Consider the following 15,648-nt stretch of genomic DNA (forward strand, 5'->3'; position numbering starts at 1 on the left):
AATACATTATAAACATAGGCCAAAAATTGCAATAATACAAGAGAAACTATGTACTTTGCGAGGACTGTTCAGTTCCAAGAGAGATTTTAAGAATATGGAAAATATCTCAGGAGAACCAACTAAAATGGTATATAAACACACCATCTTAGAGCTGTGCTATATACTAAGCGTAATATATAACCTAACCTAACCTGTATATGCTGCAAAGTTTTGCCCATCACCATCATGAAGAGTTTCAAAGCATCACTGTCTCGAACCATGAAGAACTCGGTGAGAAAGATGTACTCCCGACAACCATTGTCCATCAGTGCATACTGCTGACTTCTGAAGAGCACCTCAAAAGCATACTGTGAAAATATCAAACAGAATTACACAGCAAAGTAAATAAAAGTAATCAAAAGCACTGCATGTCTACTGTCCTGACAGTTGCAGGATCCTCATAATGTTGAAAGAGATTCCTAAGGAAGGAAGGAAGAAATATATACATTTTCATGCTTGCTTGCTGTTTCTTGCATTAGCAAGGTAGTGCCGGGAACAAATGAAGAGAAACCTTATTCACTCATCTCCATTTACTAGCTGCCATGTGCAATGCACCAAAACCACAGTCCCATATCCACAACGAGGCCCTACAGACTTTTCCTTGGTTTCCTATGGCTGTTTTGCATGCCCTGGCACAGCCCACTGATAGCATGTTAACACCTTTGCACCACAATGTTCCAACTCACTCTATCCCTCACATATCTTTCACCCTCATGCATGTCCAGACCCTGAGCACTCGATATATTTTTCACTCTATCTTTCCATCTCCAGTTTGGTCTCCCCCTTCTCCTTGTCCCCTCCACTTCTGACACATATATCCTCTTTGTCAATCTTTCCTCACTCATTCTTCCCATATGTCCAAACCATTTCAGCACACCTCTTCACCTTTTCCCTACTACACTCTTACTACCACATCTCTCTTTTACACTTTTATTACTTCATCAATCAAACTATCTTACACCACACACTGTCCTCAAACATTTCATTTCCAACACATCCAACATCCTCATTTATTTCTTTATCCATGAACTTGCATGCAGTTCTAATGTTCACTAGCAGACAATTGGTTTTCTAAACTATTCTCCAAAGGTAGGAAACAGGCAACAGGCTAGGGTCAATGTTGACTCCTAAGTCATTTTCACACAAAAGTTCCCATCTTATTTCGTGATCGATGACAATCATAACAAGGCCTTCTTTTGCTGTGACCCACCTTTATTACATCTAATCAAGTTGAACTTCATCAACCATGTTTCAGACCAGCTTTGGTGTTTGTCATGATCACCTTGCAGGCTGATGCAATCCTCCAGGCTTTTCACTTCCATCAAGACCTTTGCATTATCTGCAAACAAACCTACTGGCAAGTAATTTACACTGAACGAGAAGAGAAACAATCCTAGAACAGAACCCTGTGGAACTCTCCTGATGACCTCAACCAATTTTGAAAAGACAATCTTTTATCCTTTGAAGGAATCTCCACATTCTTTGATGGTGTTTTAACTGTTTAATCAGCCTTCCATGTGGTACAACTTAAAATGCTTTTTAACAATCACACAAACCATCTCCCTTTTTTGTATAAGACAGAGCTTACTCCCTTGTAGAAATCTAAGAGGTTCATAACACATGACCTTTTTTTTTTTTCATACTATTTGCCATTTCCCGCATTAGCGAGGTAGTGTTAAGAACAGAGGACTGGGCCTTAGAGGGAATATCCTCACCTGGCCCCCTTCTCTGTTCCTTCTTTGGAAAATTAAAAAAAAAACAAAAAAAAAACGAGAGGGGAGGATTTCCAGCCACCCGCTCCCTCCCCTTTTAGTCGCCTTCTACGACACGCAGGGACATGACCTACTTCCCCTAAAACCATGCTGTGTGTGTGTGTGCACACATACGTTTGCTTTTGTAATTACCAAGAGGAACTATAATATTTGTTCAATATATTCAGTATGGTGTGCAGTCTATCTTGCATCCCAAAGATGATTTTCCCTTTTTATTTCAACTTAAGACCTGGCTTTCTTTCATAAGGACTTTTTGTCATCAAAATATTTCACAAATTACACATATAAACAATATTCTAACCTTGGCTTCACCCTTGCCAGCAGTGTGAGGCACAATAATGTCCTGAATAAGGCCATTTGGGGATAGCACTGAATCTCGGGTGCCTAAGGTAAACACAGTCCCTCGGCTCTTCAGGCTTTTGGTAAAGAAGCTGTTGGCTCGTGAGTCTTCAACACCCATAAGGTCATCACGGGTCACTCCTTCCTCATACTGCAAAGTTAATATCTCATGAAGAAGTAATATCAATATAAAAGAAAAAAGACATAACACTATCAGAGGACCAATGAAACATTAAAGTTCTTCATAATTATCCACTATTAATCTAACAAAAACAGGTTTCATATGTATATTCAGGTATAAATGTCATGAAGACAAACCTCTAAATCATAGTATTTCTGATATTCTTACCTTTGTGCCATTTATCATGAGAATTAGTGTTATCATTAGCATTATCACTGTATCATCTATTATTCATATTATCTATTACTTCTTATTATCTATCATTTCTAATGACATCCACACCTTAGCCTATGTTTATCATCTGTAATCATTAATATGACTATTGCAATTATCAATCTTAAAAGGGCTCCTGCAGCTTTACAGTTGCACTAAAATTAGTATCTTCACTAAATCTCTCTTGGTATCTATCTCTGCACACAAATTTCTTTTTTGAGTTCACTCATTTTCCTTACTATTTTCCCATCGATGTCATTTCCTCTTTTCCTAAAGCCACTACCAACTTTCACACTTGGCCGCCACCAATAAGTAATTAAAATACCCAACAGCTGCTCCTCTCTGTACATTTATATCCAACAGTCACTCCTTTGCATCCCAATTAGCACATCATCCAACAACACCTGTTCACTCATAACACCCCTTACTCACATAGTTATGTATGCACCTATTTTTCAAACCAGGTATTCCCAACATCAGTTCTACAGCACACAACTCAACAAGCTGTTCACTATTTCTATTTACATTGGGTATCCCATGCCCCCAAAACATACCCTAAATTGTCACATCACCTACTTCTGCATTCACATTCCCTACGATAAGATTTGATCTCCCACACCAAAAATTACTGTTGAACTCACTCACTCAACTCCTTCCAGAACATACACCACATATTGCTGATGAAAAATTTGTCATGATCATTCTCAGCCTTCATTTGGGGTCAATGGTTTCCATGAATCAAAATTGTTAGCCATCAATTCATTTCATTTCAAAGCTGATGAAAGCCACTTAGTTATTACATCCTCCAGTTAATAATGTTGAGTCCAGCAAAAAGATATCTAATTTGTATATGAAGGAAGACACTGCATCAACTTATGAATGTTGGCCCTTCTAGTCTCCACTCTTAAAATGAACTGTATGATGTTACACATAACTTTTTAACCAGACCTATCACAGATCTAGTGCTACATAAAAGGGACCTCATGCAGATTTACATTTAGTGCTTTTTGAGCTACAAATCGAATTACAGCTTAAATCAAATTTCAGCTTATCTATGAAGGTGGGTAAGATGCCAAAGGCCTCTTTACACTACATTTATGCAGGAAAGATGATTGATACCAAACTAATGTCTACACATGAAATTAAGCAGCATTTGCCTCATAGCAGTGAGGACTCTATTGATTCCAATAAACATATTTGATGATAACATGTATGGAGCAGGTAAAACACTGATATTGAAGAACTGGATGTTAGCAGTAGCAGTGAAAAGATATGTAAATATAAGGCTCTTTAGTTGTCACCATTGTTTGACAATTACTGTTTAAGTAAATAGTATTTTGTTATTATTATTTTGCTTTGTCGCTGTCTCCTGCGTTAGCGAAGTAGCGCAAGGAAACAGATGAAAGAATGGCCCACCCCACCCACACACGCAAATATACATACCTATACATCTCAACGTATACATATATATACACACACAGACATATACATATATACACATGTAAATAATTCATACTGTCTGCCTTTATTCATTCCCATCGCCACCCCACCACACATGTAATAACAACCCCCTCCCCCCTCATGTGCCCGAGGTAGCGCTAGGAAGACAACAAAGGCCCCATTCGTTCACACTCAGTCTCTAGCTGTCATGTCATAATGCACCGAAACCACAGCTCCCTTTCCGGCCCCACAAAACTTTCCATGGTTTACCCCAGACACTTCACATGCCCAGGTTCAATCCATTGACAGCACGTCGACCCCGGTATACCACATCGTTCCAATTCACTCTATTCCTTGCACGCCTTTCACCCTCCTGCATGTTCAGGCCCCGATCACTCAAAATCTTTTTCACTCCATCTTTCCACCTCCAATTAGGTCTCCCACTTCTCCTCGTTCCCTCCACCTTAGACACATATATCCTCTTGGTCAATCTTTTTTCAGTAAGTATACTCCCACCACTTTTCATCAATCCAAGGGTAGGTGAGGCTTATTTCACTTGTCTCTTTGTTGTTTTCTTATTCTTACATGCTGTTCTTTCGCAAGGGAGAAACTTTTCCCCTAAAAAAAAAATCCAGGAAATCTGTGCCAGCTAAAGGGTTAACATCACTTTATGTAAAAACCGATATAAAACAAACCTGTAACTTCCACAGCTGTTTTGTGTAAGACTGGAAGTATGAACTATAGACTTTGCTCATCGTCTCAACATATTCATCATGAATTTCAGCAGCTATTGTTCTTGCATGCAGAAGAAGGAATTCAAAAAAAAACCTGCAAAATATAATTTTACTATGTTAGAGTACAAAAGCTTGATTTAGGAAAGAAATCATGATTAATAAAGCAGTCTAATAAAATATTAATCTGTATAAAATAATGGAAAGGGTCATACACTAAATGGTGACTATTCCAATCAACAACTATTATGTTAAACAAACTAAATCAACTAGTGTCTAAAAAGATTCGATAAGAAGAACTGGCTCCTACCTGTGCTTAATCATTGCATTTTGTGGGATTTGGTAGTTAGATAGAGGTTTCCGGAACTGATACACCTTCTGAAGTAAATATTCCCGAATTTTGCTAACAGCCTTAACAGTAAGCTTGTCTACAATATCTTGAACATCTTGGCAGGAGTGGGCATCTGTACATGTGTCATGAAAAAGTTGTCTAGTAAAATTTTATTTCTTCAGTTTAACACAAAACAATCAGACAGAGCATGGATGATCCAGTATGTACATAACATTTTGAGCCAATCAAAATTATGTTATATAGTTTTCATAAGCTGTTAGATTACATGAGGTACTGAAAATGCATAACTACAGAACTGAAATTGCCACAATCATACTTCATGCAGAAGAAAAACAGCTATAATGTGCCCCAAGGGTGGCCTGAAAAATCTACTTATAAGAATTCTGAATCTTGAGCTTAGAAGTCATGACCACCTTGTCACCACATATTCTCCTGCTCAGTTGACAGTCATGCTATTCCATGACAACTTATGGTCACTGGAAAATTATGCAGTGTCCAAAGAAGGAAGGTATGCCAGGTGATGAGATGGGGCAAGGGATGAGTGTAACTTAAAAACATTCTTTTCACTGGCCTCAAGATGACTCGTAAAGCAAGCTCCCTTCCTTGCTCTCACCTTCATTTACTTTCCAAAGCACCTCAAAGGGGAGGAGGTTCTGTTCACTACAAGAATTATCTGCAGGTATTTACAAAAGAACAAGCAACTCAAAATTAACTCTCTTTTGAGAAGAACCATATGGGAGGCTTCCCTTCAGCACAGCTGAATCTTCCAAGGTTTGCAGATCACAGTGATGAGATCTATCATTCAAGTAATCATCCACCATCATAAGCCCAGTGAGTCCTCAATCAAGCATTTCATTTGATCACTTTTGCAATACATGAGCTGCAGATAGGCCTTATTTAAGGAATATTTTGTTAAAACATATGTCCTAATGTAAAACCTAAGCCAGGAAATCTTAACAATTTACCTGCTGAGAATTACTGCTCTTGAACATGGAATATAAAACCTCAAGACCAACAAAAGTTTCTCAGTCATAACCATGAAATACTGCAACCTTGTAGACCCAAGTCCTGTCAATGTTCCCTGCAAAGAAAACTCCAGGGGAAAGTTTTATTAAAAACTGTCAGCTGACTAAGCCTATTACGGCTAAGATACTTTACTCAAACCAAAGTTAGGACCCTTTTATTTTCCAGTGAGTAAAGATGAGAATCAGCATGCACTAGGGTTACACCTGGGAAACTAAATCACTGAGGGACTTATCAAGCACTGTCATAACACTATAAATGGAAGAAATTAATGATGTTTCCATAAAAAAAAGCTTTCACAACGTCCTCTGGAAATAGTTCCACTGAGCAAGGAGGAAAGTCAACCTGCCTGATAATCTGCTAATTAAGCTGAGGGCAAGAGAGGAAGTTTGCTAAAAAAGAATCATACTGTAATATACGGTAAAAGAGCTGCACTGAGAGAAGAGTTTATAAAAGAAGAATCTAACATCCTTTGTACATTTTACTTTTATATGGTGGTATCTAAGTGAAAAAAAAAATTGTTCAGGGCACTAACTTGACAATCTGTCTGGCTCTTCAAAGACACTGAATACAGCCTGCCAACCTTGTTTGTTTACAAGATGAACCCAATACCTCACACCTTATGAATTCTGAGCCTTGACCTGGACTATTATTGTTTTTGCACAATATATCATGAATGGAAACTTCCTTTTTTGAATTTTCAAAACTGAGAAAAAGGCATATTTTGTAAACTTCTATTTCTAAAACACAGCAGATTCTCTTATCTCTGTTTTTCGGGCTACAGTACAGTTCACACAGTGTAAAGTAATCTCACTAAATCATGGGACCTGAAATAGACAACTAACCTCTGAAATTCTGTTCCTTGATAAACTTGCTCTTTTGGTTGAGGGCCTTGAGCTGCTGCATAAAATGCTCATCAGTAACTGGAGTATTGAGAATGTGGCTGACAAGAAAAAACAAAAGAATGTATTTAAAGACTTCAGTTGCACAAGTCTGGAAGTACTTTTGATACTTCAAATTACCTTCTAGAGCTAAAAATTTTCACTTCTATATAAAGAATATTTGTTTTAACAAATAAGTTTACTGTATCAGAATGGATTACATATGTTTGATGATATCTCACCTACCCAAGATTAGGAAAAAAGGCAACATAAATAATATCAGAGCAAGGAAGATACATGAAGTAGGGAGGTACTAGAGAGTTACATTACAAAAAGCATATCATAATTAGGCCATGCCCATGGTGAACACTATGTGAAACAAGAGGTTGGTGAAAATGACATGGTAATATGAATGAAGGTACAAGGAGAGGGGGAGGACCATAGAAGAGACAGACACACTCAATAAATGGGCTCCTCAAAGCCAAGGGTTTCTCAAGGGATAAAATCAACTAATGCAGACTCAGTGCAGTGGAGGCATCTTATGTGTGTATGGAAATACGGATACAGAAACAATTCCCACAAAATAATTCAATTTAGTATGCAAACTGAGTAGGCATGAAATAATCAAGTTAGATTAGAAAGCCCCTGTTCCCTTTATAAAACTATTCATAAAATGAAGATAGGTATGAAGCTGGAACATAATGCCACAGCTGCAAAGTCTAAAATGAGAAACTGTAGACCTTTCCTCTGGCAAGACTAAAATATAACACTCTTAAGCAATATGCAATGAAAGTAGTCCATCTCTCTTTTAACTATACACAATAGACTTTTCTTAGTAGCTAACACATGCCTTAATGCTCTCAATACATAAAATGGCATCCCTAAATACCAATAAGGCACATCTAGTTTAAACAAGGCCCAAAGAAGGCAACCTGTACAAGTACCTGTACTACTAGAGTACCAGCACTGTAACCTTGTCAGTAAGGCAAGAGTCCCATGAGGGTTAAATCTAACTATGATTCACTGAGACATGTTATTGACAAGGACAAAACTAGTTAAGTCTTACTTTGCTGAAATTTTGCATTTACAATATAGAATACTACTATTCTGCAAATTTTCTTATCATTTCCATAATCTACATTTCCTTACAGAATAGTTGCAAATGCACAGACTTCCTAAAAACTTTGCTCCAAACATCCATTTAAGAACCCTACATATCTGTTTAACGTTTGCCAGAATAAATGTTTAAAATCTGAATCATCATTGTTTGCACTAAGATATAATGCTGCATATTAAGAGATTGGAGTTGCCTCAATAACCATTCACAAGACACAAAGCAACAGTAGAGAAGCCATATAAAGCGAATTTAGATAAAGAATATATAAAATACAGTGCTTCCTCTTCTAACTGCATTAATCAGTACTTGATCACATGCAGATAACTGATTTTGGCATACAGCTGAGGTTTCCCAACCTGATTCCTAACCTATGCAGCTTAGAAATACTGACTGCATTAAATCAGAATTAAGAATAACAGTATTTGATGACTGCATACATGAACAGAATCTCATGATTTCCAACATTTGTTTCTTCAGAGTCAAAAGCAATATGCAAGCCTAGATCATAAAATTCCACAAATGATGCCATAGTTTCACCCTGATTCAAACACTTGAGGATGTTTGCTTCATCTTGCAGAGCCAGCATAACTCTATTAAGCTTCTTGGATAATCAAGAATTTCTACAAGATAGAAAATGCTTTTCGATTCATAATGCTCACAACACAGTGTTCAGGGTACACTGTAAGCAGGAAACATTTGACAAATGCAACACACCATATGGAAACCATTCAGTAATGAGGGGTACCAAAAAGATGGTGGGAAGAAACCCATACCATTCTCTGCTAGCACAAAATTCAAAATTTGAAACAAACACATTCTCACACCTCTAGCACCCTCCCCACTAACAAATGAGACTGGGACTTGTGGTTTACAGTAAGCTGATTTTCTAACATGAAAAGCAGCCCTATAATTAACAAGAAAGAACAAATAATCTTTGAAAAATAATGCTGAGTTTGAAAACATCTGCATCAAGGAGGGATATACTGATGTCTGGCTAAAGATTTAAAGTTTCATAAAATTTGAAACTGTAAGTCACTGCTCTTAAGAAAAAGGTTCATTTCATAAAAATATAAATTTTTTTTTTATTTTTTATTATACTTTGTCGCTGTCTCCCGCGTTTGCGAGGTAGCGCAAGGAAACAGACGAAAGAAATGGCCCAACCCCCCCTCCATAAACATGTATATACACACGTCCACACACGCAAATAAACATACCTACACAGCTTTCCATGGTTTACCCCAGACGCTTCACATGCCCCGCTTTAATCCACTGACAGCACGTCAACCCCGGTATACCACATCGCTCCAATTCACTCTATTCCTTGCCCTCCTTTCACCCTCCTGCATGTTCAGGCCCCGATCACACAAAATCTTTTTCACTCCATCTTTCCACCTCCAATTTGGTCTCCCTCTTCTCCTCGTTCCCTCCACCTCCGACACATATATCCTCTTGGTCAATTAATAAAGCAGTCTAATAAAATATTAATCTGTATAAAATAATGGAAAGGGTCATACACTAAATGGTGACTATTCCAATCAACAACTATTATGTTAAACAAACTAAATCAACTAGTGTCTAAAAAGATTCGATAAGAAGAACTGGCTCCTACCTGTGCTTAATCATTGCATTTTGTGGGATTTGGTAGTTAGATAGAGGTTTCCGGAACTGATACACCTTCTGAAGTAAATATTCCCGAATTTTGCTAACAGCCTTAACAGTAAGCTTGTCTACAATATCTTGAACATCTTGGCAGGAGTGGGCATCTGTACATGTGTCATGAAAAAGTTGTCTAGTAAAATTTTATTTCTTCAGTTTAACACAAAACAATCAGACAGAGCATGGATGATCCAGTATGTACATAACATTTTGAGCCAATCAAAATTATGTTATATAGTTTTCATAAGCTGTTAGATTACATGAGGTACTGAAAATGCATAACTACAGAACTGAAATTGCCACAATCATACTTCATGCAGAAGAAAAACAGCTATAATGTGCCCCAAGGGTGGCCTGAAAAATCTACTTATAAGAATTCTGAATCTTGAGCTTAGAAGTCATGACCACCTTGTCACCACATATTCTCCTGCTCAGTTGACAGTCATGCTATTCCATGACAACTTATGGTCACTGGAAAATTATGCAGTGTCCAAAGAAGGAAGGTATGCCAGGTGATGAGATGGGGCAAGGGATGAGTGTAACTTAAAAACATTCTTTTCACTGGCCTCAAGATGACTCGTAAAGCAAGCTCCCTTCCTTGCTCTCACCTTCATTTACTTTCCAAAGCACCTCAAAGGGGAGGAGGTTCTGTTCACTACAAGAATTATCTGCAGGTATTTACAAAAGAACAAGCAACTCAAAATTAACTCTCTTTTGAGAAGAACCATATGGGAGGCTTCCCTTCAGCACAGCTGAATCTTCCAAGGTTTGCAGATCACAGTGATGAGATCTATCATTCAAGTAATCATCCACCATCATAAGCCCAGTGAGTCCTCAATCAAGCATTTCATTTGATCACTTTGCAATACATGAGCTGCAGATAGGCCTTATTTAAGGAATATTTTGTTAAAACATATGTCCTAATGTAAAACCTAAGCCAGGAAATCTTAACAATTTACCTGCTGAGAATTACTGCTCTTGAACATGGAATATAAAACCTCAAGACCAACAAAAGTTTCTCAGTCATAACCATGAAATACTGCAACCTTGTAGACCCAAGTCCTGTCAATGTTCCCTGCAAAGAAAACTCCAGGGGAAAGTTTTATTAAAAACTGTCAGCTGACTAAGCCTATTACGGCTAAGATACTTTACTCAAACCAAAGTTAGGACCCTTTTATTTTCCAGTGAGTAAAGATGAGAATCAGCATGCACTAGGGTTACACCTGGGAAACTAAATCACTGAGGGACTTATCAAGCACTGTCATAACACTATAAATGGAAGAAATTAATGATGTTTCCATAAAAAAAAGCTTTCACAACGTCCTCTGGAAATAGTTCCACTGAGCAAGGAGGAAAGTCAACCTGCCTGATAATCTGCTAATTAAGCTGAGGGCAAGAGAGGAAGTTTGCTAAAAAAGAATCATACTGTAATATACGGTAAAAGAGCTGCACTGAGAGAAGAGTTTATAAAAGAAGAATCTAACATCCTTTGTACATTTTACTTTTATATGGTGGTATCTAAGTGAAAAAAAAAATTGTTCAGGGCACTAACTTGACAATCTGTCTGGCTCTTCAAAGACACTGAATACAGCCTGCCAACCTTGTTTGTTTACAAGATGAACCCAATACCTCACACCTTATGAATTCTGAGCCTTGACCTGGACTATTATTGTTTTTGCACAATATATCATGAATGGAAACTTCCTTTTTTGAATTTTCAAAACTGAGAAAAAGGCATATTTTGTAAACTTCTATTTCTAAAACACAGCAGATTCTCTTATCTCTGTTTTTCGGGCTACAGTACAGTTCACACAGTGTAAAGTAATCTCACTAAATCATGGGACCTGAAATAGACAACTAACCTCTGAAATTCTGTTCCTTGATAAACTTGCTCTTTTGGTTGAGGGCCTTGAGCTGCTGCATAAAATGCTCATCAGTAACTGGAGTATTGAGAATGTGGCTGACAAGAAAAAACAAAAGAATGTATTTAAAGACTTCAGTTGCACAAGTCTGGAAGTACTTTTGATACTTCAAATTACCTTCTAGAGCTAAAAATTTTCACTTCTATATAAAGAATATTTGTTTTAACAAATAAGTTTACTGTATCAGAATGGATTACATATGTTTGATGATATCTCACCTACCCAAGATTAGGAAAAAAGGCAACATAAATAATATCAGAGCAAGGAAGATACATGAAGTAGGGAGGTACTAGAGAGTTACATTACAAAAAGCATATCATAATTAGGCCATGCCCATGGTGAACACTATGTGAAACAAGAGGTTGGTGAAAATGACATGGTAATATGAATGAAGGTACAAGGAGAGGGGGAGGACCATAGAAGAGACAGACACACTCAATAAATGGGCTCCTCAAAGCCAAGGGTTTCTCAAGGGATAAAATCAACTAATGCAGACTCAGTGCAGTGGAGGCATCTTATGTGTGTATGGAAATACGGATACAGAAACAATTCCCACAAAATAATTCAATTTAGTATGCAAACTGAGTAGGCATGAAATAATCAAGTTAGATTAGAAAGCCCCTGTTCCCTTTATAAAACTATTCATAAAATGAAGATAGGTATGAAGCTGGAACATAATGCCACAGCTGCAAAGTCTAAAATGAGAAACTGTAGACCTTTCCTCTGGCAAGACTAAAATATAACACTCTTAAGCAATATGCAATGAAAGTAGTCCATCTCTCTTTTAACTATACACAATAGACTTTTCTTAGTAGCTAACACATGCCTTAATGCTCTCAATACATAAAATGGCATCCCTAAATACCAATAAGGCACATCTAGTTTAAACAAGGCCCAAAGAAGGCAACCTGTACAAGTACCTGTACTACTAGAGTACCAGCACTGTAACCTTGTCAGTAAGGCAAGAGTCCCATGAGGGTTAAATCTAACTATGATTCACTGAGACATGTTATTGACAAGGACAAAACTAGTTAAGTCTTACTTTGCTGAAATTTTGCATTTACAATATAGAATACTACTATTCTGCAAATTTTCTTATCATTTCCATAATCTACATTTCCTTACAGAATAGTTGCAAATGCACAGACTTCCTAAAAACTTTGCTCCAAACATCCATTTAAGAACCCTACATATCTGTTTAACGTTTGCCAGAATAAATGTTTAAAATCTGAATCATCATTGTTTGCACTAAGATATAATGCTGCATATTAAGAGATTGGAGTTGCCTCAATAACCATTCACAAGACACAAAGCAACAGTAGAGAAGCCATATAAAGCGAATTTAGATAAAGAATATATAAAATACAGTGCTTCCTCTTCTAACTGCATTAATCAGTACTTGATCACATGCAGATAACTGATTTTGGCATACAGCTGAGGTTTCCCAACCTGATTCCTAACCTATGCAGCTTAGAAATACTGACTGCATTAAATCAGAATTAAGAATAACAGTATTTGATGACTGCATACATGAACAGAATCTCATGATTTCCAACATTTGTTTCTTCAGAGTCAAAAGCAATATGCAAGCCTAGATCATAAAATTCCACAAATGATGCCATAGTTTCACCCTGATTCAAACACTTGAGGATGTTTGCTTCATCTTGCAGAGTCAGCATAACTCTATTAAGCTTCTTGGATAATCAAGAATTTCTACAAGATAGAAAATGCTTTTCGATTCATAATGCTCACAACACAGTGTTCAGGGTACACTGTAAGCAGGAAACATTTGACAAATGCAACACACCATATGGAAACCATTCAGTAATGAGGGGTACCAAAAAGATGGTGGGAAGAAACCCATACCATTCTCTGCTAGCACAAAATTCAAAATTTGAAACAAACACATTCTCACACCTCTAGCACCCTCCCCACTAACAAATGAGACTGGGACTTGTGGTTTACAGTAAGCTGATTTTCTAACATGAAAAGCAGCCCTATAATTAACAAGAAAGAACAAATAATCTTTGAAAAATAATGCTGAGTTTGAAAACATCTGCATCAAGGAGGGATATACTGATGTCTGGCTAAAGATTTAAAGTTTCATAAAATTTGAAACTGTAAGTCACTGCTCTTAAGAAAAAGGTTCAGCTTTCATAAAAATATAAATTTTTTTTTTATTTTTTATTATACTTTGTCGCTGTCTCCCGCGTTTGCGAGGTAGCGCAAGGAAACAGACGAAAGAAATGGCCCAACCCCCCCTCCATAAACATGTATATACACACGTCCACACACGCAAATAAACATACCTACACAGCTTTCCATGGTTTACCCCAGACGCTTCACATGCCCCGCTTTAATCCACTGACAGCACGTCAACCCCGGTATACCACATCGCTCCAATTCACTCTATTCCTTGCCCTCCTTTCACCCTCCTGCATGTTCAGGCCCCGATCACACAAAATCTTTTTCACTCCATCTTTCCACCTCCAATTTGGTCTCCCTCTTCTCCTCGTTCCCTCCACCTCCGACACATATATCCTCTTGGTCAATCTTTCCTCACTCATTCTCTCCATGTGCCCAAACCACTTCAAAACACCCTCTTCTGCTCTCTCAACCACGCTCTTTTTATTTCCACACATCTCTCTTACCCTTACGTTACTCACTCGATCAAACCACCTCACACCACACATTGTCCTCAAACATCTCATTTCCAGCACATCCATCCTCCTGCGCACAAGTCTATCCATAGCCCACGCCTCGCAACCATACAACATTGTTGGAACCACTATTCCTTCAAACATACCCATTTTTGCTTTCCGAGATAATGTTCTCGACTTCCACACATTCTTCAAGGCCCCCAGAATTTTCGCCCCCTCCCCCACCCTATGATCCACTTCCGCTTCCATGGTTCCATCTGCTGCCAGATCCACTCCCAGATATCTAAAACACTTCACTTCCTCCAGTTTTTCTCCATTCAAACTCACCTCCCAATTGACTTGACCCTCAACCCTACTGTACCTAATAACCTTACTCTTATTCACATTTACTCTTAACTTTCTTCTTCCACACACTTTACCAAACTCAGTCACCAGCTTCTGCAGTTTCTCACATGAATCAGCCACCAGCGCTGTATCATCAGCGAACAACAACTGACTCACTTCCCAAGCTCTCTCATCCCCAACAGACTTCATACTTGCCCCTCTTTCCAAAACTCTTGCATTTACCTCCCTAACAACCCCATCCATAAACAAATTAAACAACCATGGAGACATCACACACCCCTGCCGCAAACCTACATTCACTGAGAACCAATCACTTTCCTCTCTTCCTACACGTACACATGCCTTACATCCTCGATAAAAACTTTTCACTGCTTCTAACAACTTTCCTCCCACACCATATATTCTTAATACCTTCCACAGAGCATCTCTATCAACTCTATCATATGCCTTCTCCAGATCCATAAATGCTACATACAAATCCATTTGCTTTTCTAAGTATTTCTCACATACAAAATCCATTTGCTTTTCTAAGTATTTCTCACATACATTCTTCAAAGCAAACACCTGATCCACACATCCTCTACCACTTCTGAAACCACACTGCTCTTCCCCAATCTGATGCTCTGTACATGCCTTCACCCTCTCAATCAATACCCTCCCATATAATTTACCAGGAATACTCAACAAACTTATACCTCTGTAATTGGAGCACTCACTCTTATCCCCTTTGCCTTTGTACAATGGCACTATGCACGCATTCTACCAATCCTCAGGCACCTCACCATGAGTCATACATACATTAAATAACCTTACCAACCAGTCAATAATACAGTCACCCCCTTTTTTAATAAATTCCACTGCAATACCATCCAAACCTGCTGCCTTGCCGGCTTTCATCTTCCGCAAAGCTTTCACTACCTCTTCTCTGTTTACCAAATCATTTTCCCTAACCCTTTCACTTTGCACACCACCTCGAC

The 15,648-nt window shown here is 38.0% G+C and overlaps 1 protein-coding gene across 1 annotated transcript in view; it reads right to left on the reverse strand.

The window, feature by feature from the left end:
• The window catches only part of Vps52 (vacuolar protein sorting 52), a 35,782-nt gene that overhangs the window by 11,330 nt on the left and 8,804 nt on the right, over positions 1–15,648 (reverse strand). Inside the window, exons 5-9 of the mRNA XM_071676781.1 lie at positions 11,607–11,704; positions 9,698–9,851; positions 4,680–4,812; positions 2,113–2,301; positions 192–347 (exon numbers count right to left, since the gene is read on the reverse strand). Coding sequence (XP_071532882.1) covers positions 192–347; positions 2,113–2,301; positions 4,680–4,812; positions 9,698–9,851; positions 11,607–11,704 — 730 coding nt within the window. The remainder of the gene's footprint in view (positions 1–191; positions 348–2,112; positions 2,302–4,679; positions 4,813–9,697; positions 9,852–11,606; positions 11,705–15,648) is intronic.

This window comes from Panulirus ornatus, chromosome 23, assembly GCF_036320965.1.
Source record: "Panulirus ornatus isolate Po-2019 chromosome 23, ASM3632096v1, whole genome shotgun sequence".
NCBI lineage: Eukaryota > Metazoa > Arthropoda > Malacostraca > Decapoda > Palinuridae > Panulirus > Panulirus ornatus.